The 21,421-nt window shown below is 39.9% G+C and overlaps 1 protein-coding gene across 1 annotated transcript in view; it reads left to right on the top strand.

Moving 5' to 3' along the window:
- The window catches only part of RFC1 (replication factor C subunit 1), a 37,438-nt gene that overhangs the window by 11,985 nt on the left and 4,032 nt on the right, over positions 1–21,421 (top strand). The window contains exons 5-21 of the mRNA XM_033060235.2: positions 5,663–5,895; positions 6,598–6,663; positions 9,879–9,956; positions 10,264–10,348; positions 10,444–10,667; positions 12,341–12,448; positions 12,960–13,139; positions 13,483–13,587; positions 15,265–15,661; positions 16,549–16,658; positions 18,001–18,115; positions 18,555–18,643; positions 19,635–19,772; positions 20,166–20,261; positions 20,424–20,522; positions 20,967–21,121; positions 21,237–21,354. Coding sequence (XP_032916126.1) covers positions 5,663–5,895; positions 6,598–6,663; positions 9,879–9,956; positions 10,264–10,348; positions 10,444–10,667; positions 12,341–12,448; positions 12,960–13,139; positions 13,483–13,587; positions 15,265–15,661; positions 16,549–16,658; positions 18,001–18,115; positions 18,555–18,643; positions 19,635–19,772; positions 20,166–20,261; positions 20,424–20,522; positions 20,967–21,121; positions 21,237–21,354 — 2,396 coding nt within the window. The remainder of the gene's footprint in view (positions 1–5,662; positions 5,896–6,597; positions 6,664–9,878; positions 9,957–10,263; positions 10,349–10,443; positions 10,668–12,340; positions 12,449–12,959; positions 13,140–13,482; positions 13,588–15,264; positions 15,662–16,548; positions 16,659–18,000; positions 18,116–18,554; positions 18,644–19,634; positions 19,773–20,165; positions 20,262–20,423; positions 20,523–20,966; positions 21,122–21,236; positions 21,355–21,421) is intronic.

The raw sequence follows: 21,421 nt of genomic DNA on the forward strand, positions 1-21,421 counted from the left end.
ATGTTGGGATTTTTTTTTCTACGCTGATTGATTTTGTTTGAAAACAAAACCAAATTGAGCGAATTTGATTTGCTCTGAAAACAGAGCACTGTGTTCTCAGAGGCTCAGTAAGTTGAGCTGCCCGAGCTGCAGCTGGCAAAAATTACCACATTTATACTTACCTGGATTGCTTGAAATTACTTTTTGTAATTATTCACATGGCATTACAGAATATTCCTGTCATGCAGGTAACTTCAGGCAATTAAACCAGAACTTGAAATTTCATTGCATGGTGGGATTCAGATCTGTTTCTGTGAACTACTGTTGTAGAAAAGTAACCTGTTCAAGTGAATAAAAGTTTCAGTAATTAATAAACTGGAATGAGTTAATGGACTGATCCCTTCTAATTGCCTGCTGAGGTAATACACACAGCTGTTTGTATGCCAAATGCAAGCATTTCATTTGGAAGGAGTTGCTATAGTAGATGGGTTTGCAGATTTAGATAATTTACTTTGGTTTAAATATATTCTTATTACATATTTTAGTGGTCCCAAAATTAAGCATATAGACTTTACTAACAATTCTATTTGACACGTATTGGATGAAGTATATCAAAGGCTATGTAGTTTGACACTTAAGTGTCTCATTCAAGTAGTTAACTTGCATTTCAGTCTTGTGTCCCTAAAGGTTTTTATCTCAAAATGAAAGATAAAACAGAGGCAACTTTCTAAGATTTACCTTTTATAACTGAAGAATTCAAAGGTAAATTCATTTTAGAGGTGTGAAGGTGAAGTGATTCAGGTAAGCTTTATATTTTTATAACAGCACAGATCCTTGAAATGTCAATATACACCAAGTGCTAACAATTGTGGTTTGAAGTGCATGTTTGTAGTACATCTAAAATCAGTTAGCTTTTTGAGAAATACCATGAAAAATCTAAAATAACATAATATCTAAATTTTTAAATGTAGGTTGCAAGTACTAGCTTTGTTAAATGAGGAGAAAGGAAAAAATACACTTTGCTTGTTGTACATAGCATCTGTTCTTTGGAAAGAGTTAGTGGGGTTGAGTTGAAATAGACTTGCTGGCTTTTTTGAGAAGTGATTATCTTAAAAGTAATCTTTTTAAATAGTTACTTTAGGCAAACATGAGTACAAAACTCAATCCTGCCAAGTATTGGGAGTGCTGAGTAGTTGACCCATGCATAGGTAAAGTAAATAAAGTCAGTACTAGGACTGTACACCAACCTTATTTTCTGCACCCTCAGTTTAGCTTAGACAGCAATGCCTGTTGCTGCAGATGGCAGGTCCTGTAGGATAGGAACTGTTTTGAGTACTTGTGCAGAAGAGGTGTCATTGAAACTGAAAAACGTTCAGAGTTACCATTTTTCACAAGTAATGTAGATTTAATGATTTTAGGATGTAGTCCTTTAGCTCCATACAGAAATCCTTATGTAGTAGTCTACAAGTGCCATTCAACAGACATCCTAATAAGTACAAGTTATTTATAATCTGTAGATGCCCTGCCTGAGTTTGGAGTTGGTTTTATGACATCATAAAAAGAGGCCGTTCCTGCCTCAAATATTTTGTATCCTAAATAGAGTAAGAACCAGGGAATTATTTTCTCTAGTGATGGGCAACTCAGCAGTACAGAAATAATGAATTAATTAAATACATTGTTCTGAAGGCTCTCTGAGAAACTGTCCTATGCTGCTTGTTGCCATTGTCCCTGCCTACAATGGATTACTCCCTTTTTAGATTGGCTGAGGTAATTCCTATACCCAAGCTTTTAAAAGGATCTGAATTTATGTTTAAAACAGCTTAGATAATTTTCATCAGCCTCAGTTAGGGAAAACTGCAGATGCTCAGTAATCAACGGCTGAAACTCTTTTGAGAAAGAGTGAGGGATAAGGAAGAGGAATAACAAAGAGTTACAAGTGACCTGCTGGCATTGGTTTATTAACATAATTGTGCTACTACTGGAATGGTATATAAAATAAAAGCCATCTGTGCTTTAACGTCATGGAATAGCTCTTAAAACCCCCAGGATGACAGTTGTTTGTTGCTAGGGAAGTTCATCCTCCTACATTGCCTGGCGTAATAGATCCCTGCTTCATATGAAGTGTTTGCATACAAAATAATTAAAAGCCATCTCCTGATTGTCACTGCCTGTGTGTTCCATTGATCACATGATTAGCTTTCCCTTTGTCACACGTACTTGATTTCCAGAAGCCTCAACTAGAATATATAGTCTTTACTTGTGTTGTAGTTGTGAGCTGATCCTGGAAAAAATAAAGAAGTGTATGTTCAGGATATTTTTTCATTGTGTAGCACACAAAAATGGATCAATGTAAACAGGAAATACTGTTCTGTGAGTAGTCATGTTCTGCTGTAGAAAGGTTTTACAGTACAAAAGTCACCTAGTTGATGATGAAATTGATTCCTAGTTCTTAGTGGAGTTCATGACCCCGTATAAGGCTATCTCAAGGTTTACCCAACAACTGCTATAAGAATGCAGTTAATCTACAATTTTTACAAAAACCCAAATTTTCACTTGTATTTTCCACAAATTATGGACTTGCTTGTGTGAATAAGAGCACATCTTTTTCCTTTTACAGGCCACGTGGTGAGAAACATTGACCTGATTAGTGCAGCAGCAGTAGTATGATTCTTGGCATTTTCAGAGCTGTAAATAAAGTTGTCTTCATGCTTGTGAGGAGACTGGAAGTGTGCAGCTGATTAACTTTGCTGTTTACTTCTGTGGCAGTAGGTGTGTGAGAGCAGTTTGTTTCGAGGGAAAATGTTAAGGTTCTGCTGAAAAAGTTGGTGTTTATCAGTACTTGAAATAAGGGGAGTGCCTGGAGATCAGGTGAATGTGTGATGTGTTTATCAGTTTCCTGTACCTGGGATGAAACTGTAAGCATTAGTGTCAGTCCCCTAAAGCCTCTTTTGAAACCCTCTTAATGGAATGACGCTGGTTCTCTTTCCTAATGACAACTTCTGTGTTCTCATTCTCTCTTTTCTTTATTTACATTTATCAGTGACTGTTCGTTATTGAGTCTCTCGTCGGTCTTCAGCCACTGCTTGCCGTCAATAAATGCTTTTAATCCTGTCATTTCTTGGAACAACATAATTAAGACCAAGTTCTAACTATTGATAGTATGTAGTACTGGCTTCATAAATGACTTGAGTCCATATATTTTTAAATAAAAATCCAATTGTATTTACTTCCTGCTTAAGAGAAAGTAATATCCTGTTGGGTTTTATTGCTATTTATGGTTATAAGTGAATAATGAAAAAAATCAATATTGCATACATATCTTCTGATAACAGTAACGATAAGTAAAAATTCTTTTTTAGCATCGAGCAGTTCTTAGTTTAAGAAAAACTGGGAGCAGGGAGGCAGAATATGATTTGTATAATCTTAAAACAAATGATTGTAATTACATCTACGTTAGCTGCTGATTTACAGTAACAGTGTATTTTACTCCTGCAGAAGTTTTTTTGTCGGTTTTTTTTTTTTTTTTTTTTTTTTTTTTGGTAAACTGAAAAATTTGAAAGAGCCAAAAATACTCTTGAAATTGTTTGGGATTAGCAATCTCCTATTCAGAGTTGAAACTATTGTAAAATAGGAGTCTACAGCATCTAGTGTCCAAATCTCCCTGATAAGTCGTAGTTTGTTAAATTGACCTAAATGGCAGAAGGACATTTACTGCTGCATCAGGAAAATAAATTGTGTTGAGAACAGTAAAGCTTTTAGCTTTGTGTAGAACTTGCTGCTGTCAGCTGAGGGCCTGGGATTGGATTTTCCGTATATTGCTTTGTGAATTGAGCTGCCTGAGGTGCTACTTTCTCTTGGATAAATTTTTATCTTCAGGCATTCTCAGTTTAACCGCTGAACCAATTTACCCCCTTACAGATGCATCCTTGTGTTGGTTTTTTCCCTCTCTGAACTTTCTCTCCCAACAATAGGTGGAATCCTGCTTGGTTCTCATGATATTCTGTGTAGTAAGTGCTCAGTAGCAGCAAGTTCTGGCTGATGCCTAAAACACTCTAAACACTGCCATCTGTTGAGAACAGGTGAAACAGAAAATAATGTATTCCCTCCGTCTTTGTCTGGACTACAACAAAAATAAGACATGACAGATGTATAACGTCTTCTAAACTTAGGGAAGCAGTAAGAAAACAAATTTTTGTATGGAAAGGAGTAAGGGGAGTTAACTCAGGGGTTGCTGGAAAATGAATGTGTTTTTGTGTTAATGCTATTTCTTTAAGTACTGTTAAAAATAGATATTTAGAACAATCTGTGTTTATGATATTTGAGGTGAGTGTCTAAAACATTTCTATTTTGAGAAAAGTAAAACTAGACTTCAGTTAGAGGCATGCAAATAAAACTGCCTCTGTTTCTGTTCCTCTCAAGTCTTTCTGCTGCTTTTTTAGTGTCTGATGTTAATTTTGAGAATTTTCTCTCAGTGTATTTGCTCACTTTGAGTTTGTAGAAGAATTTGCAAAGATGGTGCTTTTATCATGAGTCAGAAGTTTGTCCAGTGATGTTTGTCTTCTGTGCTATTGTATTAATCATGTGGCAGTGATAGATGTCGGGTTTTGTATGCCTCAGTGAGAGGGTTTCATTTGTGTAACTGTTAGGAAGACTTAACGACATGACGTCAAACTCTGAAGTCCTTGGTATTAATTTTTTGTTGATTGATTGACTATCAGATGAAGAGTTTGGGTTCAGAATGAATAAATGGCCATCAAACCCTCTTTCTTTTCCATTGTTGGACAGACCATGTTCTGGTTATTAGAGAAGAGTCTGTAAAAGAGAGATTAAAATTTTGTTTGGTGGTCTGGGGGCTAATTTTTAGTAAGACTCTATGCCACTATTCCTCCTTTCAAACTGAAAAATCCATTTTGTCTTGCTGACCTCGTCTGATTTCTGTGAAACTGTTGTATTTCTTTGAGTTGTGTTTTACTGTACTGGAAGGAAAGTGCGTTTAAGTGCAGAGATGTAGAGAGCTCATAGAATCTCTAAGACGGAAAAAGTGAAAAATGGCATTGAAATGTTTTTGCTAAAACGTTATAAACTATGAGCAATACTTTAAAAATAATTAGGACACTTACCCAAGAAATCCCTTTGTTTTTTTTTTTTTTTAAGAAAATGTACTGATATTTTTCCTTGGTTTGTAACATAAGATGGAGAGATTCTTAAGAATGCATGTCTACAAAGTCTATATTAGCTGCTTTGTTGATGAATACCATAAAGTAATAAAATAAATGTGCCTCTGTGCTTCACATAAAATATGAAGGAAGAGTTGGGCTGTTAAATTCGTTAATTAAGGAGAGAGTTCAAATTTCCGTCTGGATCTTCTGTTTATTGTTTTCCCCATTTAAGAAGGGAAGGCATTCCTTGTGAACTTCTCTAATTGAGAGGTAATGTATGAGCACAAGTAACAAATGTCATGTTATTTCAGTACTGAATCTGTTCAGACTTGAGTTATGCTATTAAAGTTGTTAAATTCTACGTGTTGTGCAACTCAGCCTTTTTTTCAAAAAACTTCTGAATGCCTATAGCATTTTGTTAGGGGCTGAGTTGATGTAATGCGCCAAAATAGTTTTCTTGGCAGTTCCATTATTAGAACTTGAGTTCTCTGTGCAAGAAGTAATGGAATTCTCCTTGTGTTTAGATGAAGATGATGATTTTGCCAGTGAAAGAATTTCCGTGAAACTGAAGGAGAATGGGACGTCAGTGGTTGGTTGTCCAGGAACAAATACTGTGAAAAAAGAAGCAGTAAAACCACAAGCTAAAGTCAAGCCCCTCTCTCCAGTGAAACAGACTCCCACCTCTGCACTTGATTTCTTTGGGACAAGGAGTGTCCAACGTTCAGAAAAAAAACTGGTAGCCAGTAAAAGGAAAGAGGTGAGTACTGATGAAGTTCCTTTAGGCTACCTGTGTGTCTGATGGCAGCTCGAAGTGAACAGTTTGACTGCTGCTCCTGCCTTCTGTTACTTGGTAATGATCACTTACATAGAAGCTGAGCTCTCACGATCCATGTGTGCACATCAAGTCCACAAATACAAGTTTGGAGTAGCATTTCTGTGATTGATAGCCCAAAGTGAGTGTTTTCTTATTGCCCCTTCTCAAGTGACTTTTCTTGAATTCCATTAAGTTTTCTGAGGTTAGTGAGCAGAAGGGATAGCTTATATTTGAGGGTGGAGGGCAGGCAGGAGAGGGAGGGGTAAGGTTGTTCTCCCAAACTTAATGGCACACATATTCATGGCATAACAAAGCACCAAGTAAAGTATAAAAATTCTCTGTGTAGTTATTGATGTATTTTTCAAGTGGGCCAACTGTGATAGCTTCAGAGATGTTAATCACTGTTTGAAGAGTTGAAATATTTATATTATAGCATGATCTTGTTCTGATTAATAAAATCTCTTAAAAATAGCCTTGTTTAATAGAGTTCAGGTTAGAGGGCTAGAAATAAATGCTGCATGTCTCATTAGCAGTCTTTTTCTAGAAGCATACAGAAGGAATGTATACATATTAAATTATTATAATTGACACAGTAATGGGGCAACTGAATGGTTGGTCTTTTTTTCTTTAATATAGCCTTCACAGAGCAGAGACAGCACAGTAGATGATGAGGCCATTGCTAGGCAACTGCAGCTTGAAGAAGATTCAGAGGTAAAAATTCTACAAATTTTATGCTCTATATCAAGAGCAGTTTGTTTAAATTAAAATGGTTTATCCTTAAGAAATTAAGATGGGTTTTCCTGGTATACTATAACTAAGTGTAGTAAAATTCATCAATGTGTGCAAGCCTGGTCACACAGTTATTTTTATAGGCATTATTTCAGTTATGTAAATAGAGTGTATCACTTAATCTATTTTCTGTCTATGCAGACTTTATCTGTGCAGCTGATGTACTTCTAATAATCCTGCCTTTCACACAGAAACTACTTTCTGCTTCCTCATGTTTTGGTAGTGTTTTGATGGTGTTACGATTTTTTTCATTCTCTGGAGTGAAAAATTAAAAGTCATTGCCCTCCATGACCTGTTTTACTTGTCTTCTGAATTTTCTTATAGTTGAGAAAAATGTGAATGACCCTTACATGTCTTAAACTTTCCTATTTGAATCAGTACTAATATGAGGGAAAGGTACACTTAAACATACTTTCTTGCTTCTGGAAAAATTTGATTTCTCACATACAGAAATTTCACGACCATAAGGCGCACCAGACTATAAGGTGCACCCCCCTGGGAGTTGGCAACTTTCGCAGCTTTGTTCATCATATAAGGCGCACCAGACTATAAGGCACACTATTTTTTTGCAGCGAGGAGCCGTGTGGCGCGCAACAAAGTAATGAATTACTGTTAGGTGCTCAATTTGCAAACATTTTTTAAAGATCGGTGTAGCTTTTAAACGCAGCCCCAGGCGCCCTCCCCGTGCAGTGGGCCCCGGTGCCGGCTGGCATGGCTCACAGCTCCCGGCTCCCACTGCACGGCCGCGCTGCGTCCTGGCTTCCCCTTGGCCGGCGGCTGCCCCGCTTTTTCCCCGCTTTCCCAGGGCGCTTTTTTTCCGCTTTTCGGCGCTTTCCTGCGGCGGTTCTTGGCGCTTCCCTGCGACCGCGCCGCTTCCCCTTGCTTCTCCCCGGCCGGCGGCCGCGCTGGTTCCCGGTTTCCCCTGCCCGGCGACTGCGGGTCCTGGCTCAGCTCGCAGATTGCACTTCCAGATTCGCAAATTTCTAAACTTTGTATGTCAGATAAGGCACACCGGACTATAAGGCGCACTTCTGGATTCGGGGGAAAATTTTAGTCAAAAGGGTGCGCCTTATAGTAGTGAAATTACTGTATATTTGTAATATTGAATATTGTTTGAAATAAGTAGATCATACAGACAAATCTGCACCTCTGAAGGTAAGGATGAGACTAAATTAATCCAACTTCACCCTATTAGAAAGTTAATCTGTCAGGAAAAATAAGATGATGGCTTTCATTTGAACTGATCTTATGTATAACAGTCAGTTTCTGTGGATCAAAGTACTTTATATCAGATGTTTCTCTGCCTCAGTTTTGCATTTGATGGTCACTGTCCTTTCCCTTGCTCACTGTACACAGTGAGGGTAGATCTTACTGTTATGGACACGTGCAAGCAATGACTATGACATACTGGTTTTATAAAGCTATTTATTGGGATCTTAGTGCATGGCATGTTGGATTTTAATTATGAAAATAATTTTGTTGTTCTGTTGTTGAAACAATGGTCAGTATTTATTGGCAATAATGAACACTATTCATGAACAGAAATGGTTTTCCCCAAGGCACCATATTGGACAGAAAAGGTAACTAAAGGTTCAGTTACCATTGGAGATGTCAGGTTTATGTTGTTAAGTGGAATAAAAATGAAACCAAACTGACTTTGGTAAGGTTTTTTGCAACTAATAAGTAACTTTCACAGATGTCATGCACTATTTGTTCTTAATGATTTTTCTATCAGAGAAAATCAGTTATATGAGTATAAATAAAAGAAAGTTAAAGTACATTTGGTTCCCTGCAGTAAATAGAACCGACACTAAGAGCAAGGCTAAGGGCAGTAGTTAAATTCTCCAAAACAGACATATATGTGTGTGTATATATATATATTTTTTTTTTTTTAATATATGTTGCTAGTAGTAATTGAGAATAGAACATTCATTCTGGAGACATCATGATTTTTAAGAGGCATTATTGCTACTTGTCTTTTGGGACTGCTTCTGATAAAGCCAACAGGTTGCATCTTGTTGCAGGCTGTTTGTTATGAGGTGCTGCCTTCAAAGTTTGATTACTTAAAAGGGTACACAACAATAGAAAACATGAACAAAAAACTCATTTGAAAACAGCTTATACAGGCATAAAAATGTTTCTAGTTCAACAAATCCATTTTTCTCATTAGATTTAACTAGTCTTTCTGGGGGAAACAAGTACAGTAATTTCATGATTACAAGCCGCACCATTTTGACTAAAATTTTGCTCCCACCCCGGAAATGTGGCTTACACTCAGGAGTAGCTAATATGTGAAAAATTTTCTGACATTTACAACCCCGGAAGTGCCAGCCAGGGTGCTGAGCCGAGCACCTGCCAGTACAACCCAGGATTTGGTGATTGTTACAAATTGGTTACTGTGTTGCATGGCAAGTGGGGCCGGCTCAGTGCCGGCAGCGTGGGGGGTGGGGGGGGAGGCAGGGGCTCCCCCGTTCTGGCGGGGGAGAGGCGGGGGGCTCTGTGCTGACATCCCCACGGCTCGGGGAGGAGGCGGGGGCTCCGTGCTGCCATCCCTGCGACCCGTGGGGTAAGAGGGAGGCCCCTGCCTACCGCGGCAGGAGCAGGCAGGCTCCACCTCTGCCTGCCACGGCGGGAGCCGGGGTGCTCCTTTCCCTCCTGCCGCTGCAGGAGCGGAGGGGCTCCATCCCTGCCTGCCACCACGGGGCAACGCCGGGGCGGGCGAGCGAACCCAGCGGCAGCAGTGGCTGGCCCCGAGCGGCCCCACCGAGCTGGGCTGCCTGGCCCCGTCAGCAGCCCCGAGCGGGCCGAGCCTGCACAGCCTGAGCCGAGCCAGTAAACCCTGTTTATTGTTACTATTTGGCAACTTTGTCCTTGCTGCAAACGACAGAGCGGCTTATAATCAGATGCGACTTATTTATGGACAAAGAACAAAATGTTTGCCAACACCCGGAGATGCGGCTTATAGTCCGTGCGGCTTGTAGTCGTTAAATTACTGTATTTCTTTCCAGAAATTTATTTGCCTCTGGTAGGACACCCTATTTCTAGCTACGTACTTGCTTAGAGTTTTTACAAAATATACTGGATTTAGAACTTGTTTGGTATTAACCTAAAAATTTTTTTAAAATTTTTTTTTTCAGCTGGAGAGACAGCTGCATGAAGATGAAGAATTTGCTAGAACTCTGGCCATGTTGGATGAAACGCCACAGAAGAAAAAGGTTGAATTCTTCTTAAGCTTTTAGGAATTGCATTGCTGGGAGTGTTCATATCTATATACCTTTGTTTTGAGACTTCCGTACAAATGCATTAAAAAAACATTTTCCATTAAAGTGTTTTCATGGAAATAACACTCGTTTTTATACTTCCCTCCTGGCTTTTCCTTGCTCAGTAAAGGGTGTTCTGCCTAAGCAGACAGTGTGTGCTGGATGCCTCTGTTCCTCTAGTCACAATTAAGTGAAGTGTGTTGCTGTGTCTCAGTGGTAGCTTGGGACACACATCCCTGACTTTGGCATTGTGTTTACTTAGGCTCGGAAAGATACAGGAGAGCAAACAGTCCTGAGCATCGACAGCAGCCCTAATACAAGAGCAGGATATAAGCAGTCAGAAGGAGGTAGGACACAGAAACTGAAAAGCATTGCACTAATTTATAATGTTAACAGGATACATTTTTATGTATGAGCTCTTCTCCCTCTGCCTCCTTTTAAGTGAAAGCAACAGACTCAGCTGATGCAGCCAAGAATTACTCTGCAAAGCCACAAACTAAATCTGAACAGTTGAAAGGTTCTCGTGTATCTCCACAATCATCTGATGGTAAAAAAGATGCTGAAAAGGAAAGAGGTGCTCAAAATTCACTATCAAGAGAAAAAGCAGCTTCAGGGAAAGAGAAGACAACACCAAAGAAGGAGAAAGTTTCTCCCAAGAAGACTGAGGTAGGAGGTGTCAAATTTAATTTAGATGTCTTGCTGGAATTTGCAGGAAAATAGTTTTCATTTATTATCGGTGTCACTGTTGTAACTTGGTACTTTGAATCTCCTGGGCAGCTTTTAAGGATTTGAATTCTGGTAAGACCATAAGGCTCCTTCTTTACAGCAGTTGTAAAACTGTGTGGAAAAAGTTATCTGGAAAAGAGTAAATTAAACAGATGAAGGACCTGAGGTTTTCTAATGCCCATTAAGGTGTGCAGGTGCACTGCAAAATCAGTTCTGTGCTTCCTCTTGTTTAACTTCGGTGGAAAACAGAATGCAGGAGTTCTGATGCTTGCTTAGTGAGTGAAAATTTACTGATGTGAGTGAGTTGACCTTGAGGATCTGTTCTGTGGTTAGAATGGTAGATGGCATTTTTTTAGATTTATATTTCTCTCTGTAGTCTCCTATTTTTTCTTATTACTGATATACCATGTAGGAATAGAATTTAGGTTTTTTATCTGATTCAATAGCTATTTCTTGGAGACTGGCAGTTATTGACAACATTAAAATATACAGTAATTTCACTACTATAAGGCACACCCTTTTGACTAAGATTTTGGTCCGAACCTGGAAGTGCACCTTATAGTCCGGTGCGCCTTGTATAGTATACAAAGTTGCGAAATTTGCCAACCCGGAAATCGGAGCCGCAGGAGCCCTGTGCCGCGGCAGGCCCAGCGCCGCGGGGAGCCCTGGGCACAGGGCTCCTGTGGTGCCAGGCTACCGCGGCTCGAGGCGGCCATGGCTCCTACTTCTGGGTTGACTCAGGGTGACCATGGCTCCTGCGGCATGGGACTCCCGGAGCGCAGGGTCGGGACGGGCTGACAGCATCACGGCGCAGCACAGGCTCCTGGCACCACCGGGTGGTAGAGGCACCTGGCACCGGCGGCAGCTCTGAGCGGGGCTGAACCTGCCCGACCCCGAGCCAAGCCAGTAAACTCCACGATCACGGGATTCTGTTACTAATTAGTTACTTTGTTGCGTGTGGCACAGATCCTCGCTGCAAAAAAAAGTGTGCCTTATGGTCCAGTGCACCTTATATAATGTGCAAAGTTGCGAAATTTGCCGACTCCGGGAGGTGCACCTTATAATCTGGTGCACTTTATAGTCATGAAATTACTGTACTTTTTAATAATACAGTACGAAGTACCCCATTTTGACAATTAAGTAGCAGCTGTAATTAGAAGAGAGAGCCTGCACCTCCTTTTGAGGTGAGTTTTAACAGTTGTTTATTGATTAGGAAGCTTAAATGTCTCTTAAAGTCTGCTTCATAGGATTTCTGCTTTTATGTAAGTGTGAATCACAAATAGGATGGGAATTTGAAGCGACAATTTCTTAGTTAAGTGAGCATATACATGTGCAATAGATAAATCTACAGAAAGCTGACAATAAACAGTGGGTATATATTTTTTAAACTCACATTTAAAAAATATTTTTAAAGGAACAAGAAAAAACACCTCAACACAAGCACCAGAAGCAGAGCAAGCTTCAGTATTGCATGTTAGTAGATTAAAAACAATTGTTAGAATTGGCTGTTCCTTTGGTGCATGGAAATGTCTTGAACTGTGAAGCTTGGGTTTATTTTGCTGTTTTTATAAATGTAATATGTATGTTAATTTATTTTCCCTCTCCTGACCCAGTCTATGAGTCCTGAGGACTCTGAAAAGAAGCGAAACAATTACCAAGCTTACCGAAGCTTCCTTAATCGTGAGGGTCCGAAAGCACTGGGTTCCAAAGAGATACCTCAGGTAAGTTTGGCTACAGGGTTCTAGATATAAAGTGGAGTGTTTGGTAGACTACTGCTGTAAGTGGTTTAATAAGTAGCAACTTAACTGTTTAAAGACTGGTATTTATTTCCCACTGGAAGAATGTATTAGAAGAAACCTAAATTGTAATGTAAAGCAGTGACTAAGCAGTAAGGAAGCGTCCTAAAGAATTTGTATTAAAAACTTGGAAGTCATGATGATAAAAAATAGTTACTGGTCCTAAAGTTGAAGATTGCTGTCACTCATTTGACTGACATGCTATGCTTGAAGCACAGAGTGCTACAAGTATGGTCAGGTAAACTGTGTGTGAAGTTTTCTTGGTAGCTATTCCCATTTGAACTTTCAGAACTATTACCTAGCTAGGAATGATAATCTTATTTGTGAAGTTTCCTAGGGTACTTGATGTGGTAGAGGGTTAAAATAGCTGATGGTTAAGAACTGTTGGGTAGAATTGTATCAGTAATGGCATTTTCTGCAATGCTCTGGTTCTCAGGGAGCTGAAAACTGCTTGGAAGGCCTGACATTTGTGATTACGGGTGTTCTGGAGTCTATTGAGAGAGATGAGGCCAAGTCTCTGATTGAACGTTATGGAGGAAAAGTAACTGGCAATGTCAGCAAGAAGACAAATTACCTGGTGATGGGGCGAGACTGCGGCCAGTCCAAGTGTGAGAAGGTGAGTGTGCTCCTGTGCCTGACCAGAGGCAAACTGAAACTGAATTGTTCCTCTTTTAACTGGTAATTTCCAGTATCCCTGCCAACTGGAAGCAGTACTAACAGCAAAATGCATTTTTAAAATGAAAAGTTGCCAAGTGGTTTATGGCTTTGTTATTTTTTTATTTCTGTGCATACATTCAACATACACACATATATATATATGTATCTCATATATATATATATATATAGCATTCTTCTTGTTGTGTTCCTAGTCATAGTTTTTTACTGGAAAACACTTTGAAATGAATTATGTAAAACCTAATGTAACTTGACTTCACATTTAATTCTTTCTTTTGCTCCAGGCATCAACTTTAGGTACAAAAATTATTGATGAGGATGGTCTGTTTGATCTTATTCGAACTATGCCAGGCAAAAAGTCCAAATATGAGCTGGCAGCTGAAACAGAGGTATGGCTATAATAAATTTAGGGTATTAGGGTTTTATTTTGCTTTGGTTTGTTTTTAATTGAAAGGAGTTTGTCTTCTGTTCCAGTCATAGTAACACAACAATCATCAGTTTGACCTTTTAAGTTAAAAGTGAAAATTTTTTGTTTGTGCTTAAGACAAATGACTATCCTTGGGAGCTAAAGTTTATGTTCCCACTCTGACATTATTCTGCATTTTAGGTACCTGACAGAGCAGGTAAATGCATCTCCTTAGAGGGTAAAGGTTTGAAACAAGGAGTATTCATTAATTCTTGGGAATAAGTACAGTAATTTCACGATTACAGGCTGCGCCATTTTGACCAAAATTTTGCTCCCACACTGGAAATGCGGCTTACACTCGGGAGCGGCCAATATGTGAATAATTTTCTGACATTTCCAACCCTGGAAGTGCAGCCGAGTCAGTGTGAACTGCCAAGTCGAGCACCTGCCAATAAAACCCTGCATTTATGTGATTGTTACAAATTGGTTACTGTGTTGCACGGCGGGTGGAGCTGGGCTCCGTGCAGGCAGCAAAGGGACGGAGGGGGGGAGAGGCGGGGGAGCTCCCTCCTGCTGGCCCCATGGCTCAGGGGGAGGCAGGGGGCTCCCGTCCCCCCGTGCTGCGGGACCGGGGGAGCTCTGTGCCCCTGCCACCGCGGCGCAGCGCCAGGCCGGCGCGAGTGAGCCCAGCGGCAACCGGCCCCAAGAGGCCCCGCCGAACGGCAGCCCCAAGCTGGACCACCTGGCCCTGTCGGCAGCCCCGAGCCCTCATGGCCAGAGCCGAGCCAGTAAACCCCGCCCTGCCGCGATTCTGTTACTATTTGGCAACTTTGTTGCACGCGGGTCCTCGCTGCGAACGACAGAGCGGCTTATAATTGGGTGCGGCTCGTGTATGGACAAAGAACGAAATGTTTGCCAACACCCGGAGATGCAGCTTATAGTCAGTGCGGCTTGTAATCGTGAAATTACTGTAATTGTGACTGATCCCACGTAGTACTCAGATAGGCCCAGGAATATGTGTATTGTGTATGTGTAAACGATGTGTATGCATAACAGATCTTGCCTTTATGTGGTACTTGAACTAAGAATATTAAAGGTAATTTTTTCAGGCAATACCGAAAAAGAAGTAACAAATTTTTTGTGCACATTTAAATTTAGGTTGTAATGGCTGATAGAATGTTATTAAAATCTGTTAGCTCTAATATGGTGCATTCAGTACAGACATGACTTATTTATGCAAAGGTACTATTGGTGTCCCAGGGAAAAGCAGCTCTTAGCCTCATTAGCTGATCACTTTCACTCCCTTTGAATTGTTTTGGGTTGAACAACTTCTGCAGGTGCTATTTTGCAAGAGCTTCAAGGGTGTCTGACCCTTTTGTTCCAACTGACAGTCATCAGTTTAGCATTGCAGGATGCCGCAGGCTTCGTGAATAAGCTTTTGGAATGACCAGAACACTTCCTGCCTCTTTTTTGTGGGTTGTACTACAGAACCTGGTGACAATTGTGTTTTTAACCATGCTTTATTTCTGTATCTGCTCTTGACGTTTTTTTTAATCAATATATAAGCTTTGTCACTTCCTAAGCACTCCTGTAATTGTTTAAATAAATATACTCTTTATTTACTGTATTTTTTTTAAATTAATTTTTTTATTTTCCTCAGGCAAAGAAAATGGAGTCAAAAACCAAAAAGTCACCACAGAAAGCTGAAGCTGGAAAGAGGAATTTTAGCCCCTACAAAAGGGAAGCTAATAATAAAGTGTACAAATCTACTCCTGAAAAGGGAGATAGCATCAGATCTGTCAAGAAAGAAACCACGACCATTCGAAAACTTACGGACTTTAAACGTCAGACTGCAGAGGATAAAGAAACCCCAGAACCTAAGGGCAACTCAGTTTCTGAGGTCAATGAAGATGGCACAGAGAGATTACTATGGGTAGATAAATATAAGCCTGTATCTCTTAAGGCAATTATTGGACAGCAGGGTGAGCAAAGCTGTGCCAATAAACTGCTCCGATGGCTCAAAAATTGGCACAAGAATGCCTTGGAAGATGGACAAGGTGACTGGCTTGGTTTATTTTCTCATGTGTTCATTTATGCTAATCTTGCTCCTTGGTTCCTTGGACGAGTGAGGGTCTGGGTAGTAGCACAGCAGCTCTAGAAATCAGAAATAAGGCTACAGTCAGATGTGTTTTTAGAAGCAATAGAGCTTGAGGGCTTTTTGGCAAAGTAGTTCTTTGTTTACTACCCACCTCAAAAAAAGAGCAGAAAAATGTGTCTCGAAAGAATTTTTTCCCCAAGTCTTAGGTTTTTACAAAAAACCTCAAAATATCCTAGCTGTAATGTATCTAAAAATGGCCTTGTGTTGAGCCTAGTGATTCCTTCCTCAGTAAGAAGAAATAGGTTAGGCACCGCCTACAGTGAAGATACAGATAAGAGCAAGTCTGAAGGGCTGCTGTCATAGGAATGAATTGTCAAGGTCCTGGCTCTGTCAAGAAGTGCATATGTCAAGTAGGCAGTTTGTCATCCTATTGGCAGGTTTTTTTGTGTTCAAAAGAGGGTTTAAGTTTTAGTTCAGCCATAGTGGGGTTTTTGTGTGTGGTGTGTTTGGGGTTTGACTTAATTTGTTTGTGATGGTGTGTGAGTTTGGTAGTGGTTTTGGATTTTTTAATGTTTATGGTTGTGAGGAAATTGCTAAAATGGTTGTATTACATTAATAGCACTTTCTGGTATTTTTCAGTTCAAAATCGCTGTATGTCATAAACTGTAAGCTGCTTTTCCCCAGGTGGTTAGGATACAGTTGTGTATGCATCTTTGGATGTCCTTATCAGGCCTTAAATGAGGAAAAATTCCAATGATACTTGATACCTTCAGGAGCATGCAGTTTGTTCTATAATTACATACCTAAGAAAACCTGAAGTTTTTTTTGTTTGTTTGTTTTTTTCAGCAAAACCCAGTAAAACTGGAAGCAAAGATGATGGGACAGGCTTTAAAGCAGCATTACTTTCCGGTCCACCTGGAGTTGGTAAAACTACTACAGCTGCTTTGGTTTGTAAGGTGAGTTCATTGTAATGGTTGTTCCCAGCATTTTTTGTGACATATTAATTCTGGTTTTGTATACATCTACAGTGTGCAGGTGGGTATGCTCTGAATGATCAGGGTCTCCTCTCAGCCAGGTTGTACCTGCTCAGAACGGTTACAGGTGAAAATGTGGCTGTTTAGATACCTTTATCAGGTCTGAAGTGAGACAGTACCAATGGGTGTCTGCATTTCTTTCTGTTACATTGAGAAGAAGCATATAACAGTATGTTGAACAATTGGAAATGGTTTTCTAAAACTGTGAGCATTCAGCACTAGCTCTGCAAGTTGGAGATATTTGCACTTAATTCAGCAGGAGTCAAATTCTGGCAAGCATTTTGAAAGCTTAAGGTAATGGTTTTTATATATCTAACAGAGATCTTTCCCAGATCTCTTCTAAACTGAAATGCTACTTTAGGATGAAAGAAATTGACAGGGTTATGTGTCCATTTCTAAATTTAAATTTAGAAATTTGTTGTATAGAATAATTCTGAATCCTTTTTCCCCCCTTCCCCCCACACATGCCATTGAGCTTTGTGCCAGAGTTGACGCTACACCTAGAAACAGACCTTTAGAAAAGGTGAATGTGCTTGGGCTCATTTTTTTTCTCAAAGCATGGTCTTTTCTGTTTCTGGTTTCCAACCTGGCTTACTCTCAGCTGCCTCAGGGCTCTGCAGAGCATTTCTCTGTGCTCCACAGGAAATGCCAGCAGAACAGACCAAGGCTGTGTGTGCTCAGTGCTGTGTTCTGGCTGCCTCTGTCAGGATAGTTTGCTGATAAAGGGGCAGCTGGGTTAAGTTGTGTCAGGGACTGAAGGCAGTGTTAGTCTTGCTGGGGGAGTCATGTGTTTCCTATTGGTTAAATTGTTAAAAGCTCCTCTTTCCTGTAGCTTTCAGAGCCATGTGGTATGTTTCTTTGTTTTGCAGCTGGAAATACCATGGAGCTTAGCCAGCCTTGGCTCACAGCTCTGTTTCTATCCCTGCTGGCAGTTCTGTTAATCTTCCAAAATTTAGTATGACTCCGATGCTTCCCCATCCTCCTCGATTAAAGCAAAACAAAAACCAACCAACCAAAAGAACTCCAAAACCCAACCAACCAAAAAACCCCAAACAAACAAAAAACCCAAACAAAAAACAAATTCAAAGAACACAAGCACCACAAAACCAAAACTAAAATAACCTCTTTTGGACCTATGTGTTCCACACATGGATTTTTTTAATTGCTGGAGAAAAGGAGTATAAGAGGAGAAACTAATTAAAGCTGTATAATTTTTCACTGATCTGTGTTCTCACTTTTTATGTGGTTTATGTGTTTGGACCAGGAACTGGGGTATAGCTACGTGGAGCTGAATGCCAGTGACACTCGCAGCAAGAACAGTCTGAAGGAAGTAGTTGCTGAATCACTTAACAACACCAGCATCAAAGACTTCTATTCTGGTGCGTCTGTTGTTTGAAAGAAATTTTTTGTTTTATTAAGAGTCTGGTTAGAGGAAAGACAGAGCTTCCTTATTACACAACAGTGTTAGGAATTTACCCTGCTTGTCAGGTGGAGGGACCTGGCTCTAATAGGGATGGGTTCATGTAGTAAGCTGTTATATTTCTTTTTCAATTTAGAATTAAATCTTCCTATTTGTAGATTGAGTTGTTAATCTGCACAAACTACTCAAGAATTCTGCAGTTGCTCCTTTCTTCCATGGGACTTCTTTCTAAGAAGATGATGTGAGGTTATGGTCTGGTCTATGAACATGGATTCGTGTGATCTAGTGGCAGACCCACCACCTCAGTTGCCTAGGATGGGGTTATCTTGGCATTGGGTAGAACTCTGAGCAAGACTCCTTTATTCTCATCTCATTTTCTTATCCATATTCATTTTCAGGTGCATCTTCATCAGTTAGCGGGAAACATGTATTGATCATGGATGAAGTGGATGGTATGGCAGGCAATGAAGACAGAGGAGGGATTCAGGTGAAGCCACTGTGGTTCCTAGTTAATACCATTGCCAAGAGCATGTGCCATATACAGCACAGAATAGTCAAACCACTTTACTGTCCTCAACCCATGGTCCATAAACAAACTATATTCAGAGTACACTCTGATGTGTTTTAGAAACCTGTCTTTGTGTAAGAGTTGTACATTGGTAGAGGAGGAGGGAAAAGGATACTTGTGCAGAAGAAGCCTGGAGTGATGACCTTGAGTGTGTGCATTTAGAACAGGTACATTTATCCTAAGGTCTTTCTGAGGTGACATCTCCCTGCAATAGGAGGGTCCTAATCTGGCTGGGACTGTTGCCCTTTTGATTAGGCACTAACACTGAGTAACTGATACGTGGCATAGGCAGTAGCATCCTTTGTTCTCTTTAGTAGCTCTAGTTTTAGCTTCTGAGGATTTCCTGTAGTCACGTGCAGTGCTTTGATGGTGAAGAGCATACAGATTTTTAGCTCAGATGCAGGTATTTCCATTGCAGGAAAGTGAGCTGAATTTCACCTTTATTACAGCTAGCAAAGTTTGTTCTGGCAAGCCTAAAAATTATGAAGCCTCTTGGAGCAGGGATGAGCTGATCTTTTTACTTTCTGCTTTCTTGTTCTTCGTGTCGGGGTGCAGCTGGAAGGCTGTGTTCTCCCTGTGGGCATAAGCCAGGTCAAACTGACCTGTGGAGAAATGAGTCTAGTTCTGCAGGTGGACAGCTGTACTCTGGGCTATTGGTCTTCATTGCTTCTTAAAGACAGTTCCTGGGTAGGCAGCAGATCTCTTGCAGCTGAATAGAACAGCAAGTGAAAAATGTAGGCAAGAGACTAGGTTTGCACTGTGTGGAAATGTGATTTTAGCAGAAGGAGTGTTATGGACTTGGTACCTGTCAAGGATCTGATTTAAGGCAGGGACTTACGCTGCTTAGTGTGACATTCTAGTTCTTTTTATCCAGATTATCTGATGTAATTGTGACACGTTTAAATTACAGGAGTTGATTGGTTTGATCCGACACACGAAGATCCCCATCATTTGTATGTGCAATGATCGCAACCACCCTAAAATGCGCTCCTTGGTCCACTACTGTTTGGATCTTCGTTTCCAGAAACCTCGTCTAGAACAGATCAAAGTAAGTAGGCTCTGACTTTATGGACTGCACTGAATTACCATCAGTAACTTCAGTTTTCACGTGGTAGAATTTATTCACAATTGGATATATAACGTAATGGATCATCTCTGTGACTAACTTGCTTTTCAGAATGAATTGTCTTTTTCTTCCCAAAGCCTTTTGGAGTTTAGATGTCTGTCTTGCATATGTCCAAAATGTGTTTTTATAAACTAACATGCTCTTTTTACACCAATGATAAATGATGCTTTATGTTTATGAGGGAAGATTTGAACTACGTGTACTTTAAAAATTTAGAAGAATATGCAGTGCTGTTTTATAGATGTGTCAGTATGTTCTGCTGGGGGAAGAATTCATAGGAATTCTCTAGTTACAGTTTCTCAATTGTGATTACAGGGTGCCATGATGTCTATTGCATTTAAAGAAGGTTTAAAAATTCCCCCACCTGCTATGCAAGAGATAATCCTGGCAGCAAATCAGGACATCAGACAGGTCAGTACCCATCCAGAATCAGTGACCATTCAGATAGCAGATTATGCACATTGACTTCAGAGTATTTGAACAGTATTTTTATGTATAAAGATCAGGCTGTTATTGCTGGAGTCTTCAATTTAAATTCTATTATGCTACCAAATTGTAAATTTTGTTCTTTAGGTTTTACATAATCTTAATATGTGGTGTGCAAAAGACAAATCACTGACTTATGATGAGGCTAAAACAGATGCCAGCAGAGCTAAAAAGGACATCAAACTGGTAAGTGTCAAATACTGGATTGGCTTTTAACTGTCATATAAAGCCTAGTGATTATATCAGAATAAGCCTCTTTTGAACTGAAGCACTGAATAAAGCCTAGGTGCCAAGAGCTCTTGGCTATGACATTTGCCACAAATAGTTGAAGACTAGTATATCAAGGACTGAGTATATATTTTGATATACTGATCTCTTATGTCAGATGCAATTATGAAGCTCATTCTTCCCATCCTTTGTTCTCTTTTTAGGAGATAATTCTCGTAATAACAAAAATAAAATACAGTTCTTGAAACTGCTAAAGTTCTAGGGTGGAAGTACTGGACATGGAGCTTGTACTGATGAATGAGTCAGGATACTCCTGGATACTAATTTTGTTGATATTGTGCTGTGTCTTACTTTTTTTATAGACCTTCTTGCTGCTGACTTCTTGAAATGTCATTTTTTTAGGGCCCTTTTGATGTTGTCCGGAAGGTTTTTGCTACGGGAGAGGAGGCTGCTCGTATGTCTCTTATAGACAAATCAGATCTTTTCTTCCATGATTATTCACTAGCACCTCTCTTTGTCCAAGAGAACTATGTGCACGTGAAACCAGCTGCTGCTGGGTGAGTTACTCCAAACCCTAAATCAACATAGGCTTTTGTGACAGGGACTCAAAGTAGATTAAAACCTATCTGGATATTTCTGCTTTGTAATAAAGTTAACTTTATTTTTTTCCAGAGGTAATTTAAAAAAGCACTTGGTGCTCTTGAGTAGAGCAGCTGATAGTATATGTGATGGTGATATAGTGGACAGGCAGATTCGTAGCAAGCAGAACTGGAATCTTCTTCCAACACAGGTGAGCACTTAACACTCATTTTATATTCTTTTAGGGGTGTCCAGTTTTAAAGGTGGATCTGTGGAGA

Source organism: Catharus ustulatus, chromosome 5 (assembly GCF_009819885.2).
Source record: "Catharus ustulatus isolate bCatUst1 chromosome 5, bCatUst1.pri.v2, whole genome shotgun sequence".
Taxonomy (NCBI): Eukaryota; Metazoa; Chordata; class Aves; order Passeriformes; family Turdidae; genus Catharus; species Catharus ustulatus.